General features: G+C 34.2%; 1 protein-coding gene across 1 annotated transcript; it reads right to left on the reverse strand.

Annotated features, from left to right (window-relative positions):
- Positions 1–1,602: 1,602 nt before the first annotated feature.
- LOC135835240 (uncharacterized) lies at positions 1,603–6,034 on the reverse strand. Its single transcript, XM_065349406.1, has 3 exons — positions 5,662–6,034; positions 5,417–5,574; positions 1,603–2,688 (listed from the first exon to the last, which is right to left on the reverse strand). The coding sequence occupies exons 1-3, from the start codon at positions 5,887–5,889 to the stop codon at positions 2,619–2,621; spliced, it is 456 nt and encodes a 151-aa protein (XP_065205478.1). The 5' UTR covers positions 5,890–6,034; the 3' UTR covers positions 1,603–2,618.
- Positions 6,035–15,804: the final 9,770 nt, after the last annotated feature.

Genomic DNA, 15,804 nt, shown 5'->3' on the forward strand with positions numbered 1-15,804 from the left:
GTTCCCTAAAATCAAAGCTTGATAATCACTACATCTATCTTCACCAATAGAGTAGTAGATACCTCTGTCTCCGGACTGGAAGGGGATGACAAATATGTACTTGTGCAAAAACGGTTTAGAGGGTGCGGGCGAAAGGGAAAGATGTAAAGAAGTGGTAGGCGCGTTGGACCGTGAACGATTTGAAAATTAGAAAAAAGAATGCTTTCAAGGTTTTGGAGTTTGTGAATAGAACGTAAAAAGTGTTGAAATAAAAAAAAGATTTTAAAATTAAAACCTAAAAACCTATTCTGCTCTCAGAGTACTCACTCTTTTGAGTATTCCATTTAGGTACGTACTTCTACTCACATGCTTCTATTCTTACTCTGTTCTTTCATACCACCAACTCCTCAACTTTTTTTTTTAGTGTGCGTAGCACACTATTGGTTTCGCTTTGAGAAATGAAATTTTATTGGAACTGAATGTTCTCTTAAGCTATCCAACCGTTTTTTGTACCTATTGGACACCATTTGAGAATCATTAAGGCGGAGGGAATAGATTAATTTTCATTCAATTCGGGTGGGTAATTGCTGAGTAATTGCAATTTTAGTTCATTATTTTAATGCATTAAATCCTAAAAAAGGGAAAAGGGGACTTGTAGAACACCTGCCGCTCATTGTACCCTGCTATACCCCCAGTCTATTCCATCACCAGCTGTGTTTCATTGTACCCTGTTACACCCCCAGTCTGTTAGCTGTAAATTCCAAGTGGGCGTGGTTTGGTGGGGCGTTTTACCAAACAAATATATTATTTTAATGCCCGAACCCTCGTAGCAAAGTTGTGGCTGAGTGGATAGGGCATGTAGGTAGGAATAGGAAATTTAGGGACCCAGGTTCGAATCCCCGTGAGGTAAGTAGGTAGGTGACAGATTTTTCGTAGGAAAATTAGATAGGTGAATGCTTTGGAGTTACTATGTATAGTACATGGTAATGGGGCAAAAATAATGCTGAAACTGAGTTATGAATTATGATATCATTTGCTTTAAAAATTCATTTCATTAATTTTTTGTCTACCTATAACCATAAGTATAAAGTAAGAATTACTTGACATGAATAATTTTTAACTTTTTACTTATAATTTAAAAATTACTTCAAAATGAGAAATTAAACTAATTTTTGTACAATTGAAACATGTAATTTTTATTATCATGATTTAGTAAAAATTATTAAAACAAAATGATTTTTACTATTGGTACCTATAGCAAAATTTATTAAAATGATAAGTTTTACTATACGATTACAGTAAAAATTATTGAATGGGATCTGGTACTTAATTGTGAGTATTTAGTTAAATTTTTTTGTAAAAATTACCCATATTTTTTTCATGTAATTTAGAGGCAATGCAAATTCTTAACATATTTTATAAGATTTAATTCTTAATTTAGAATAAAAAGCAAGTTCTGAAAATTGGTTTGAAAATTTATAAATTTGAAGACAATGGAAATTCTAAAAAAAATAATATGAAAATTTGTATTTAGAGACGCTGAGAATTCCAAAAATTGATTAAAAGTTCTGTAAGTTGCAGATAATGTGAACTTGAAAATTATATGAAATAAGTATTGTAATATTTATGAAGAAGATGAGAATTCTGAAAAATTGGAGGCAATGTGAATTCCAAAAATTGAGTAAACGTTTTACAATTTGTGGACAATATGAACTTGAAAATTGAATTTGAAATTTTTTAATTTAAAGACAATAAGAATTCTGAAAAATTATTCAAAATTTGACTATTTAGAAGCAATGTGAATTCTAAAAATTGATTGCAAATTTCCTAACTCAGCAGCAATGCAAAATTCTGAAAATTTATTGAAAACTTTATGAAATTGTAGCGATGGGGAATTCGGGAAATCGATTTGAAATTTTGTAAATTTTAAAACAATGCAAACTATGAAAAACAACTAGAAATTTCTTAATTTAGAAGCAATACAAGCTTATAAATTATTCTGAAATACCTATTGTAATTTGGAAAATATGAAAACACTGAAAAACAATTATTATTTTGAAGCAGTGAGAGTTTCAAAAATTCTCATCACTGTGACATGGTTGATTCACTTATGCACTACCTAGATGTAATAACGGTTATAGCTGTAGAAAAGGCAGCTAGCTACGCACACTTTGCAGCTAAGCTTTGCTTAGCTGTCTAGTTTTTTTTTCTAATTCCAAAAAATGGAGAATTTGTTAGTTTTTATTGAAAAATTTGGAATCATCCATTACAACCGATTATTAGATGAAGAACTTGAAAAGTGAATGAAACGGAATTAGGATTAGGAAGCAGCGGTTGAGTTGTGTAAACTGTAAATTAATAATTCAAGTTCAAATCAAAGTTAATTTTTGTATTTTACATACTTTTGTAATAAAATGCATAAATAAAAGTATAAGTACCTACTTAATTATCACATTCACAATCATCATATTTATTTTACTTGACACCCAACTCAACAGTTAACGCAAAGGGAAAAAAATCACTTCAAAAGATTTACAAGTGAGCTTAAGTAATATATTCACCGGCAGAAACATTACAATGGATAGGTACATATTAATAAAAAATTACGCATTTGTAATCGTTATTCGACATTACAATACCTATTCCATATCCGATTCTACTTCCGATGATGATGTTGTATCGTCGCCATCGTCTTGAGTATTCTCCCAACTGAAATTGAAAACAATGATTATATGGTATTTAGGTTGACCCTAAATAAAACAAAAAAAAAAGTCGTAGCAGTCTGCCGCTACGTAAGGGCCAAATTTTTGTGCCAGAAACATTGAGGGCTCTTGAACTACTCGCACCCTCGCTTCGCTCATGTGCTTCGTCTGTCTTTGGGGGAATTGTCCACCCTGCACCCCCTTGGGCTTCACCCAACTCTCTCCTTCCGCTGTCTCCTTCTTATATTTTCGGGGGGGACTCAGCTCCGTCCCCCCTGAACCCCCCTCGGCCTTTGCCCAACTCTCTTCTTCCTCTTGCAAAAAGTATGGTAACAAACCTGTCTTGACCCTGAAACACGGCGAATGGGGTTGGAAGGTTGAAACCGGCAAAAGGGTCTTCGGGTACATCCTTTCATTGTACTGTGAAAATTTGAACCCTCTAGGTTAGAGCCCTGCGCCGCCGCGCCGCGCCGCCGCCGCCACCGATTTTTCAAACATTTTTCAAGCCGCCGCCGCCGTTTCAAAAATTACTTCAGCCGCCGCAGCCGCCGCCGAGTAATCTGCTCGGCTGAGCCGGCTCAACTCACTCAATCAGCAAATTTCAGGAGGATTTTTCGAATATTTTGACTTTTTCAAAAACAAAAATCAAAACTTTTCGTCATTAAAAACAGCCAATCTTTTCAGCTCGGAAAAAATTGGTATTTTCATTTGAGAAGTTGAATTTGATTTTGCTTTCCAATTTTTATTTTGGGGTAATTTTAAAATTTACGAAAAATTACCCCAAAATTTCAACTTTGTAGCCGGCTGAGCCGCCGCCGAGCAAAATTTTGGCAGCCGCCAAGACCTTCGGCTGGAATCGGCTCCGCTGCCAGCCACAGTGCTGCGCGTACTGTAGCCGCCGCCGATCATTTCGCTGTCGGCGCAGGGCTCTACTCTAGGTCAATTTGGAGGTGCTGTAGGCTTTCCTAAACGTCGAAAAACACATTTGACCCTGGAAAGGGGTCAAATAGGGTTAGAAGGTTGAAACATGCAAAAGGCACTTCGGGTACACCCTCCCATTGTACTGTGAAAATTTGGATCCTCTAGGTCATTTTGGATGGGCTACAGGCTGTCTGAAAAATTGAAAAACATGTAAAATAGACCAAAAATCCACTTTTTTGACCCTGGATAGAGGTCAAATCGGGTTGGAAGGTTGAAACCTACAAAAGGCACTTCGGATACATCCTCCCAATATACTGTGAAAATTTGGACCCTCTAGGTCAATTTGGAGGGGCTACAGGCTGTCTGAAAAATTGAAAAACACGTTAAATTAAATATTTTAAAAATCCACTTTTTTGACCCTGGAAAGAGGTCAAATAAGGTTGGAAAGTTGAAATCTGAAATTATCACTCATGGGGCACCCTCCCATTGTATGCTGAGAATTTGGATCTTCTAGATCAATTTTAGGGGTGAAGGGGTCAAAAACTGGGATCAAATGTGGTTTTCCCACCTTAATTGGGGTGGGGATGATCTAGGAAGTTGAAATTTGGATATGTTGATCACAATGAGGGTACTGGCCAATGCTATGATTTTGGATCCTTTTCATCTATTTGGGGTCATATTATGCCCCTCCAAAAAAATGACCTTTCTGTAAAAATGAGGTTGGAAGGTTGAAACATGCAAAAGGCACTTCGGGTACATCCTCTCATTGTACTGTGAGAATTTGGACCCTTTAGGTCAATTTGGAGGGGCTGTAGGCCGTCTGAAAAATTGAAAAACATGTAAAATAGACCAAAAATCCACTTTTTGACCCTGGAGAGAGGTCAAATTAGGTTGGAAAGTTGAAACCTGCAATTATCACTCATGGGGCACCTACCCATTGTATGCTGAGAATTTGGACCTTCTAGATCAATTTTAGTGGTAAGGGGGTCAAAAATTGGGGTCAAATGTGGTTTTCCACCTTAAATGGGGTGGGAATGACCTAGGAAGCTGAAATTTGGATATGTTGATCACAAGGGGAGTACTGACCAATGGTATGATTTTGGACCCTTTTCATCAATTTGGGGTCATATTATGCCCCTCCAAAAAAATTACCTTTTTGTAATTTTCAACTTTGACCCTTAAAACTGCGGGGATCAATTCTAGGTCCTAAAAGAACCCCATTCCTTAAGTTTGAGTTGATTTGATCAATTAGAGCAGATTCCAGGTCATAAAATGTAAAAATGACTAAATATATGAATACACATAGTCACATAACTAGTACCTTGTGGTGCCCGGGTCTTTAATGGTAATTGTGGTGCCCGCTTACATAGAGGATCACATATATGTATGATAAAGGTGTTTTGGTGCAATTTGGATTTTTCATCATACGTAGTTAGTCATAGTGGTGCCCGATATATAAACTTGGTACTTGTGGTGGCCACCTCAAATTTTTTATTCACGTTAGAGTGCATTTCACTCGATTCTGCATCGTTTTATATAAAAAGACCTTGTGGTGCCCGATTTGGGCACCACAAGCCCAAAACCGGGCACCACAATGACTACGTATACTTAAAACGGGCACCACAATGACTAAGTTTAAATATTTATATAAATATATAAAATCTGACACACTGGGAATCGTCTAGTTTGAGCTCAAAACGTCGAGAACTATCAAAATTTTTGACCCCCGACCTTTTTATCCAAAGTTGGGCCTACCACAATAGCCATCATTTTTTTTTACAAAATTTTGGCTAATAATGAAAAATAAGTCTTACATTTTTCGTAATAAGGAGTGCAACTTCCTCATGTCATCACGTAATCTCTTCGCATCTTTCTTGACACGAGATTGCTCTAGATTTAAAGATGGAAGTTTTCGGAAATGGTATCCCTCCACGGCAGCATGATACAGATTGTTGTCGGAATGCGCGATACGCTGAAATAAAATCCATAGGTTGATATAGGTAACTGAATATTTACAAATAAAATTATGAAGTATAAAATACTCATAGGTAGTTCTTACGTTTAAGGTAATGTGGTTGTCTTGAGTAATCATCGATTCAAATTCGAACGGTGTATCCAGGCCAAAGGATCTCCGTTCAAATGTATTGTCATCAACCTGGATGAAGCCCATTATCTTTAAATACCAGTGGAAGATTCTGCGCGAAATGTCTCTCCGTGACAACTTACTCTTCTCATTTTCTCGTTGCAAACTACGTAACAGTTCCATAACATCAATTTCGTCGGCCATTACCGTGTCACAATCAGATTCTATTTTCGCAACAAAAAAATCAACGCACTTAAGAGCTTTGACTACCTATATTACAAAATACATGGACTATGTTACGCCGATGAAACCGAATTAATAAATAAAGGTACACCAACGATGGAGCATCAGACAGTTTCATTTCAGAGAAGTGCGTAAGCAATCTAAGGAAACTGGGAAAGGGACCACCGGTACCTCCCCAGAATCAACCTTATTCGTCCTCCCCTGGAAAAAAGGTTCCACTTGGTCGTTTACAAGTAGGTACCTGAACCAGTTTTACGTGCCTTTTTCTACGTCCTGTCATCATTTCGCTAACTCTTGTGGTCTTTTTGTTAGATTTCAACGTGGTCTGGTTTATTACGTAAAATGTATTTGAGAAAGTGATGTTTGAACTGTTTTTCGTCATTTTTACGTACTTAAGTACATTTGCAATGTCCATTCCTTAACAATATAATATTCAAGTGAAATATCGTGAACGATTTGAAGTGCCTATTCCTGACTGTTGAATAATTGGTGAGTTGTATAAATTATATTATTCAAAGTTTTTCTTATTAAAAAAAAATCGACGTTCTGTCAGAATTGCCAAAAAGTATGTTTTATGCCAAAATAGTTGAAAAAAATCTGTTTTTTTGTCAAAATTGTCAGAAAGTTACATTTTTGGCAAAATTATCGAGAGTACTACGCTTTGTGTTTTTTTGCCAAAATTCTATAAGTTACGCCAAAACTGAATACATATGTACCTAATACTCGTATGTACGTTACAAGTATTTGGTCATATTTCCAAACTACCTGAACCAGCAGAAACGAAAATGAACGAATCAAAGCTAGATCGAAACGGGACCACCTCAAGACCCCAAATATCATTTCTCCGGAAACTTACCTATCCGGATTTGAGCTTTGACCTATTTTCAACGTTCCAAATAGGTAAAACTCCAATTTCAACCATTCTGGAGCCTCCAGCAATTTTTTTTCATTCATTGAGAAATTTAAAATGCCATAGAAGGGGCTGTTTGCCTATCAACTTTTGTACAATTCATTTCTCCACGTACATCCAATGAGCAAAAAAAATGTACAAAAGTTGATAGGCAAACAGCCCCTTCTATGGCATTTTAAATTTCTCAATGAATGAAAAAAAAAATTGATGGAGGCTCCAGAATAGTTGAAATTGGGGTTTTACCTATTCGGAATGTCGAAAATAGGTCGGAGCTCGATTTCAGATAGGTAGCATGGCAAAAGATGGAGTATTTAACATTTTCAAATTTTGCTGTTTTTTCCACTGGGCAAAAATACACATCTGAACCGGCAGACGCCGAATTTCGCGACAACCGCAAAAAATGGTTAAAGGCAACCCACATAGGCCCCAAATAAAGTTACATATTTGTGCTGAAGTTGATTTTTAACCGTTCCACAACAATTTTATGTTTCTGGAGAAATGATAAAAAATCGCTGGAGGCTCCAGAATGACTGGAATTGAGGTTTTACGAATTTCGATTGTCGTAATTGAGTTAGGGAAGCCATCTGAACCACTGTTCGAGAAAATTCCATTCTTCATCAATATTTTCTATTTTTGGTATTATAATATTGATAATTTTTCGGATTTTTCAATTTTCAAAAATTCACCAAAAATCGAGACATTAACTTCAGAACTTGAAATTTTGGATTTGGGATCCTGAGGTGGTCCCCTTTCGATCTAGCTTTGATTCGTTCGTTTTCGTTTCTGCCGGTTCAGGTAGTTCCCTTGTCAGTTTTTTTGTCAAAATTGTCAAGTTCGATGTTGAAATTTTCAAAAATCCTGCTCTTTGTTCACGTGAAAAAAGCATTGCTCTACGTCAAAATTGCTAAAAAAAAAGTCCTAATTAAAGTTACATTTGTTTGCCAATTACATATATCGCAAAACACCAATTAAGTTTTGCCAAAATTGCCGAAAAGTCTCAGATTTGAGTCAAAATTGTCCGAAAGTTCCATTCTATGTCAACATTTCCAATAATTCTAGTTTCTGTCAAAATTGCCAAGACGATCCTTCTTTTTTTGCCAATGATTGTCAAAAGGTACCGTTTTTTATTTGTGTGTGAAAATTTTTTTTTACCAAAATTGCTAAAAAGGATCGCAAAAATTTGTCAGAAAGTTCCTTGTTTTACTAAAATGAGTAGGCCTAATAGAAAAATCTCAATTTTTCCCAAAATTTTTAAAAAGTTTTGTTTTTTTCAAAATTATTAAAACTTTTAAATTGTTGCCAATAAGTTCTGTTTTTGCCAAAATAGCTACCTACTACAAAAATCCTATTATTATTTTGCCAAAATTTTCAAATACTTAGTTTCTTTTATTCCGTTCATGTGAAAAAATCCAGTTTCTCGCCAAAATTACTGAAGAAGGTGCAACTTCTTGCCAAAATTGTGAAAAAGTTCCTTTTTTTCCAAAAATATCAAAAAGTTAACGTTTTTGTCAAAATATTCAAAAATTCAAAATTTTTGTCAAAAAGTTCTGCTTTTGCCGAAATTGCTAAAATTTCCAAAGATAATTAGTTCCAGTCCATGCCAAAGTTATTCTCATTGAGTTCAAATAGAAACCTTTTATGTATACAGAGTGAGCCAAAAGTCAGTACCCCGATTTTCACGTTTTTGTTTTTCTTTAAAAAATCAAAAACTAAGCATCCTAGAAAAAAACTAACAACATCATGTCGATTCGAAATTTAATTCTCTACTACTTTGATTTCATGAAATTTTTTTTGGACGCTTCCTTTCGCCACCAGATCGATTTTTGTGACTTGATGATTTTTATGAAAAAATTTTCAAAAGTTCATTTCAAAGAGTTTTAGTTTTTCTTTAAAAAATCAAAAACCAAGCATCCTAGAAAAAAACTAACGGCATTATGTCGATTGGAAATTTAATTCTCTACAACTTTGTTAACATGAAATTTTTTTTGGACGCTTCCTTTCGTCTCCGGATCAATTTTTATGAAGCTCAGTTGGAAAATTTTTCGAAAATTTTAGTTTTTTGTAAAAAAAATCAAAAACTAAGCATCCTAGAAAAAAACCAACAATATTATGTCGATTGGAAATTTAATTCTCTACAATTTTCTTCCATGTAATTTTTTCATAGCATGCTTCTTTTCATCTCCAGATCAATTTTAATGAAACTTTGCTTGCAAATTTTTCAAAAATTTCAGTTTTCTGTAAAAAAAATCAAAAACTACGCATCCTAGAAAAAAACTAACTGCATTATGTCGATTGGAAATTTGATTCTCTACAACTTTGTTACTTTTTTACCATTTTTTTTACCATTGTTATAATTTTAAAAAAACTTTAGATCAAGATTTTGAATTTTTGGCAAATTGCCAAATGGAAACAAGAAAGTAAAAAAATTGAATTTTTCAAAAGTTCATTTCAAAATTTCCAATTGCTAGAATGTCATTAGTTTTTTCTAGGATGCTTAGTTTTTGATTTTTGTCAAAAAAACTAAGAGTCTAAAATTTTTTGTGATGAACATTTGAAAAATTTGCAAGCTGAGTTTCATTAAAATCAATCTGGAGGTAAAAGGAAGCGTTCAAAACAAATTGCATGATCACAAAGTAGTGGAGAATCAAATTTCCAATCGACATAATGCAGTTAGTTTTTTTCTAGGATGCTTAGTTTTTGATTTTTTTTACAGAAAACTGAAATTTTTGAAAAATTTGCAAGCAAAGTTTCATTAAAATTGATCTGGAGATGAAAAGAAGCATCCTACGAAAAAATTACAATGAAGAAAGTTGTAGAGAATTAAATTTCCAATCGACATAATGCCGTTAGTTTTTTTCTAGGATGCTTAGTTTTTGATTTTTTTTACAGAAAACTGAAATTTTTGAAAAATTTACAAGCAAAGTTTCATTAAAATTGATCTGGAGATGAAAAGAAGCATCCTACGAAAAAATTACAATGAGGAAAGTTGTAGAGAATTAAATTTCCAATCGACACAATGCTGTTAGTTTTTTTCTAGGATGCTTAATTTTTGATTTTTTTTACAAAAAACTAAAATTTTCGAAAAATTTGCCAACTGAGCTTCATAAAAATTGATCTGGAGACGAAAGGAAGCGTCCAAAAAAATTTCACGTTAACAAAGTTGTAGAGAATTAAATTTCCAATCGACATAATGCCGTTAGTTTTTTTCTAGGATGCTTGGTTTTTGATTTTTTAAAGAAAAACTAAAACTCTTTGAAATGAACTTTTGAAAATTTTTTCATAAAAATCATCAAGTCACAAAAGTCAATCTGGTGGCGAAAGGAAGCGTCCAAAAAAAATTTCATGAGAACAAAGTTGTAGAGAATTAAATTTCGAATCGACATGATGCTGTTAGTTTTTTTCTAGGATGCTTAGTTTTTGATTTTTTTTACAGAAAACTGAAATTTTTGAAAAATTTGCAAGCAAAGTTTCATTAAAATTGATCTGGAGATGAAAAGAAGCATCCTACGAAAAAATTACAATGAGGAAAGTTGTAGAGAATTAAATTTCCAATCGACATAATGCTGTTAGTTTTTTTCTAGGATGCTTAATTTTTGATTTTTTTTACAAAAAACTAAAATTTTCGAAAAATTTGCCAACTGAGCTTCATAAAAATTGATCTGGAGACGAAAGGAAGCGTCCAAAAAAAATTTCATGTTAACAAAGTTGTAGAGAATTAAATTTCCAATCGACATAATGCCGTTAGTTTTCTTCTAGGATGCTTGGTTTTTGATTTTTTAAAGAAAAACTAAAACTCTTTGAAATGAACTTTTGAAAATTTTTTCATAAAAATCATCAAGTCACAAAAGTCAATCTGGTGGCGAAAGGAAGCGTCCATAAAAAATTTCATGAGAACAAAGTTGTAGAGAATTAAATTTCGAATCGACATGATGTTGTTAGTTTTTTTCTAGGATGCTTAGTTTTTGATTTTTTAAAGAAAAACAAAAACGTGAAAATCGGGGTACTGACTTTTGGCCCACTCTGTATTTGTGTGCATGTGACTGTTTTCTCATAACTCGCGCATGGCATGTTACCTGCTGTTCCCCTCATTGCACTAATTCGATAATTACAATTCTAGGTTCACTTGAAGTAAGCTACGTCTCTGAAAATGACTGAAACCACTTCTGAGGTGTGTGATATCTTTCAACTGAACCCACCAAAGCTGCAAGAATTAGCAATGATCGCTATTAATCTGCAAATATGGCGAGATGAATTGAAGAAATTACGTACATGCGATACCTGGGAACAGTTTGATCCATACGAACATTCTAGAAACATTTTATTAGAAACTTACTTGCCTCAGTTGCCTGTTTTACAATCTGGTATCTATCGCATGCTTAAAAAATATGTCAAGATATTTGGCTTTTCATTGAGAGCGTGGGCAATGAGTCATTATGCAATTATATTTCGTCCCTTTTGTAACCATCAGTGTGACAAAGATGTGTTAAAATACTTCGATGATTTTGTATGCGATTTCGACGGTAGTATACATGAAGATTGGACAGCCAAGCGCATGATGCAATGTCAAAGATTTGATGTTAGGGAAAGGTTCTCCATTGCTTGTATGCATTTTTTCGAAGACGACATCAAAGAAATGTGGCCACTTGTATCGGAAAATGAGCAGAGCTACAATGTCAAGTTTGAAAAAAACCCACTATTATGTTACTGGATTTACCGTCTTACAAATACATTGGATAAGATACAAAGCAGCAGGAATGATTCTGTTGATGAAATAATGATTAAAAGGTGCACCAATCATAGAGCAGCGGTAAAATATTTTTGGAATCGCATGCCTTTGGAAAATCGAGTGAGGACGGCCATCACCCTTTGTGATTATGATGAGGGTATGGACGAGTACTTCATGAATTTTATTTTGCCAAAATTGTATGATAAACAGCTCGCACAAGTTGTCAGAGAGAAAGGCAGTAAAATTATGCATTTATTGTTGAGAGACGATTATTACAAGGAAGAGTTCGTTTTAAGGGCTTGGATACATATTAAAAATGTTGTGAGCGAACGTGATTTTACCAATCTCGTTGCGAAAATGTTGTTAACTCAGGGTATTTGCAAGAAATTGAAGTATGAGTTTGAACGCGATCCCGACAGCCTAGTGTATTTGTATTGTGAAATATGGAACAGTGCTCCAAATGATTTGAAACGATTTGCAATCAGAGTCATTTTATCTGACAGCAAGTTATTCAAAAAAAGATGTTCGATTATTCACGGTTTTCAATTGTATTCAAACGACGTCGAGTTCCTATTCACGATTTTGTCTGATGCAAGCGTCAAAGAAAGAAGCTCATTTTGGCATACTTGCTGGCATCATTTGATTGTGGAGATTCGAAGCGTACATTTGCAACAAATGATGAGACTTTGTTTAGTAAATGAGCGCGAGATTATTCAATTTAAAGAAAAAGTCATCGCAACGAATACAAAATTACATGACTTCTGTGTTTCATTAATCCATCGTTCACATTTTGGTAAATTAAATAAATTTATAGATTTTTTGTGGTCTGACATACAAGCAACGAGAAATTTCAAACAGCAAATACTCCTGTCAGCTTTTTTCACTAAAGATTGTTACTTTAATCGTATAATTGTCCGAAATCCGAAATACTTTAACGAATTCGTCAACGAGGCCTATAGCAACGTTGATCTATCCAACGACTTTAAAAATCAACTCATGTTGTCTCCTTCGGTACAATCTTGTTTGTCAAACTATGCTCGTTCATTTTGCTGTCTGGATGAAATAATGGAGTTCATCGACACTTTCGTTTTGAGAGATGAGACTCTAGTGCAGATCAAAATGCGCATGATAGATTCGTTAAAAGAGCGTTTGTCTTCAGATGGAATGAGTCCACGTGATTTACGTTTGTTGGGGTTATCGAATAAATTTTTATTGTGGTGTTTGGGGAGCGAGGAGGAAGTTACAAAATTCGAGCTGAACTTTAATCCGGAATTTAGCATAGTAAACCTATATCAAATGTCTGATAACTCAGCTTGACATATTTTATACAAATGTGACCTGTCTATAGCGATTCGGTTTAGGTATACTTAATTTTAACTTTTTCATTCGTCAACTCATTCATTGGTACTCTCATTTTGTTTTATTTTTCAAGATTGAGTTGAATAGTTTAACTTATAGTCCGGCATATGACAATAGGAGTAATTGCACCCCCCCCCCCGTCGATCCTCCGGGGCAACTGTTGTCTTGAAGGGTACATCCTAAGAAACATTTTAAAGCAAACTTGCCCAAAAAAAAGTTGGCCTTACTTACAAAATGGCGGCCATTTTGATTGACAGGTCAGCCGAAATCGCAGATTTTGCGTTTCAACATAGGACTTGCACGAAATTTTTCAAACCTTACAAACGTAGATCGAAAGATCGTGCAAAAATTCATCATCTGTCAAAATTTAAAGTGCTCAAGTGCGTTTTTCGATTTTTGGTGAATTTTTGAAAATCCAATTTAGGCCAAAAATGAGGAAAAAAATCAAAATTTTACCAAATTGCCCAAGAAAGCTGAAATTTGAGATGTACCCTATTTTCAACATACCAAATCGATTGGAAACGGTTTCAACCCGTTTTGAGCAGTTCTGGAGCCTCCAGCAGATTTTTTAAACTCGAAATTCGCACAAAATTTCATCTAATTGAAGTTGTAAAGCTGAAATTTATTCTGAAAACTAATTTCAATACGCTACGAAGTACTGCAAGTGAATTTCAAGTCATTTTGGAGCCTCCAGCGACTCTTTAAAAATTCCTGAAGCCTCCAGCAGATTTTTGAAACTTTAAATTTTCACAAAATTTCATCAAATAGTGATGGAATGCCGAAATTCATTCTGCAAACTAATTTCAATACGCTAAGAAGTCGACTGCTGGTGGTTTTCAAGTCGTTTTGGACCATCCAGCGACTTTGTGAAAAGTTGTATGGCGTTTTTTGGAAAATTAGGATTTCCTAATTGTAGCTGGAAGCTTTAAAACCATTTGAAACCGCCATGTGGTCTGCGAAGTAAATTTCAGCTTACCAACTCCATTTGATAAATTAATGTTGCGGGAATTTCAAGTTTCAATTTATAATTATCTTAATCATTTCCTACACTGTTAATACATAAGCCGACTTTGTAAATGCAGCAATGCTGCCTATTGCAAAAAATAAAGTTGATTTGATTTGATCTACTGTGGAGGCTCCAGTAATTTTCAAAAATTCGCTGGAGGCTCCAAAACGACTTGAACCCACCTGAAGTCGTCTTCAGAGGGTGTTAAAATTGGAGTGTAAAGTAAATTTCTGCTTTCCACCAACATTTTGATGAAATTTCGTGAAAATTTAAAGTTTCAAAAAATCTGCTGGAGGCTTTAGGAATTTTCAAAGACATTGCTGGAGGCTCCAAAACGACTTGAAATTCACCTGCGGTACTTCGTAGCGTATTGAAATTAGTTTTCAGAATAAATTTCAGCTTTACAACTTCAATTTAATGGAATTTTGTGGGAATTTCGAGTTTCAAAAATCTGCTGGAGGCTCCAGAACTGCTCAAAACGGGTTGAAACCGTTTCCAATCGATTTGGTACGTCGAAAATAGGGTATATCCCAAATTTAAGCTTTCTTGGTCAATTTGGTAAAATTTTGATTTTTCCCTCATTTTTGGCCTAAATTGGATTTTCAAAAATTCACCAAAAATCTAAAAACGCACTTTAGCACTTGACATTTTGACAGGTGATAAATTTTTGCATGATCTTTCGATCTACCTTTGTAAGGTTTGAAAAATTTTCGTGCAAGTCCTATGTTGAAACGCAAAATCTGCGATTTTTGGCTGACCTGTCAATCAAAATGGCCGCCATTTTGTAAGTAAGGCCAACTTTTTTTGGGCCAGTTTGCTTTAAAATGTTCCTTAGGATGTCCCCTTAAAAAGAAAGTTGTCCTGGTGGATCGGCGGGAGGTGCAATTACTACTATTGTCATATGTCGGACTATTAGGCTACTATTATTCTTACGAGTATATTAATTTTATGACTTTTTTTTTTTAAATTTGAAATTACTGCCATGAGATTATTAGTTCGTTCAATTGTATTGTTTTATCTATCAATAATATTTTTAGATATTTTATGTACCTACCTAATGCTTAGGTGCTTACCTATTTACGTGTTGTAATCTTATGAGCTGTTCGGGTAATTTTATTCATTGTTTGTTTAGGGTTACTTTGTTTGTGATTCGCCGAATCAACCCCAAAAAATATAAACATGATGTAGGTAAATTTTGTTTATCTGAACCTCAGAGTAAAATATTTGCGCGTAGTAGTAATTTAATACCTATCTATCTAAAAAAAAAAAAAAAAAAAAAAAAAAATGGAAATATAAGTACCTACATACTTTGGGCGACTTACAAAATTGCTTCGAAAAATTATTAAAAAATTACCTTGTTTCGTAATATGCCCAGGAAAAAATGACTGAAAATTCATAATTTTAAAGAAGTCCCAATAACACTAGAAAGCAAGTCACAATTCACAAACAATCTATGAGAAAATAACAGCTGCGAAACTGGTGATACCTAAATCGTTGTAAAAATAGGTGAAAAAACAACTATAGGTAGAAAATTGAAAACAGTCATTAGAATTTTGTTCCTCGATTACTAGAGAATTGGTGAGAAAAAAAATCATTGTAAAATCACTAAAAACTTGCTAAAAAAAATCGGTGCAAAAATAAATTATCCAAACTTCAAATTCTAATAAAAAGGGTACCACCTCATGTGTTAGAATGGACAACTATGAAAAAGAAGTGGTTGGCGTTGCACTGTGAACCATTCCGTGAACAAAAGATTTTTTTTACACAGATTTTAGAAGATTTAGATTCCATTTGAAAATGGATTTTGGATTTTACTTTAAAAAAGAAGACTCTTAAAGTTTTGAAAGTTGATGAACAGAATCTAAAAAGCGTCGA

The sequence above is a fragment of the Planococcus citri genome, chromosome 2 (assembly GCF_950023065.1).
Source record: "Planococcus citri chromosome 2, ihPlaCitr1.1, whole genome shotgun sequence".
Taxonomy (NCBI): domain Eukaryota; kingdom Metazoa; phylum Arthropoda; class Insecta; order Hemiptera; family Pseudococcidae; genus Planococcus; species Planococcus citri.

Excerpts from the sequence above, each read along its gene's own strand:
- LOC135835240 (XM_065349406.1), bottom strand. The coding sequence starts at position 5,889 with ATGGCCGACGAAATTGATGTTATGGAACTGTTACGTAGTTTGCAACGA. Across the intron at positions 5,575-5,661 it reads ACAACCACATTACCTTAAAC|CGTATCGCGCATTCCGACAA; the intron begins GTAAGAACTACC and ends ATTTTATTTCAG. Across the intron at positions 2,689-5,416 it reads CACTCCTTATTACGAAAAAT|TTGGGAGAATACTCAAGACG; the intron begins GTAAGACTTATT and ends TTTCAATTTCAG.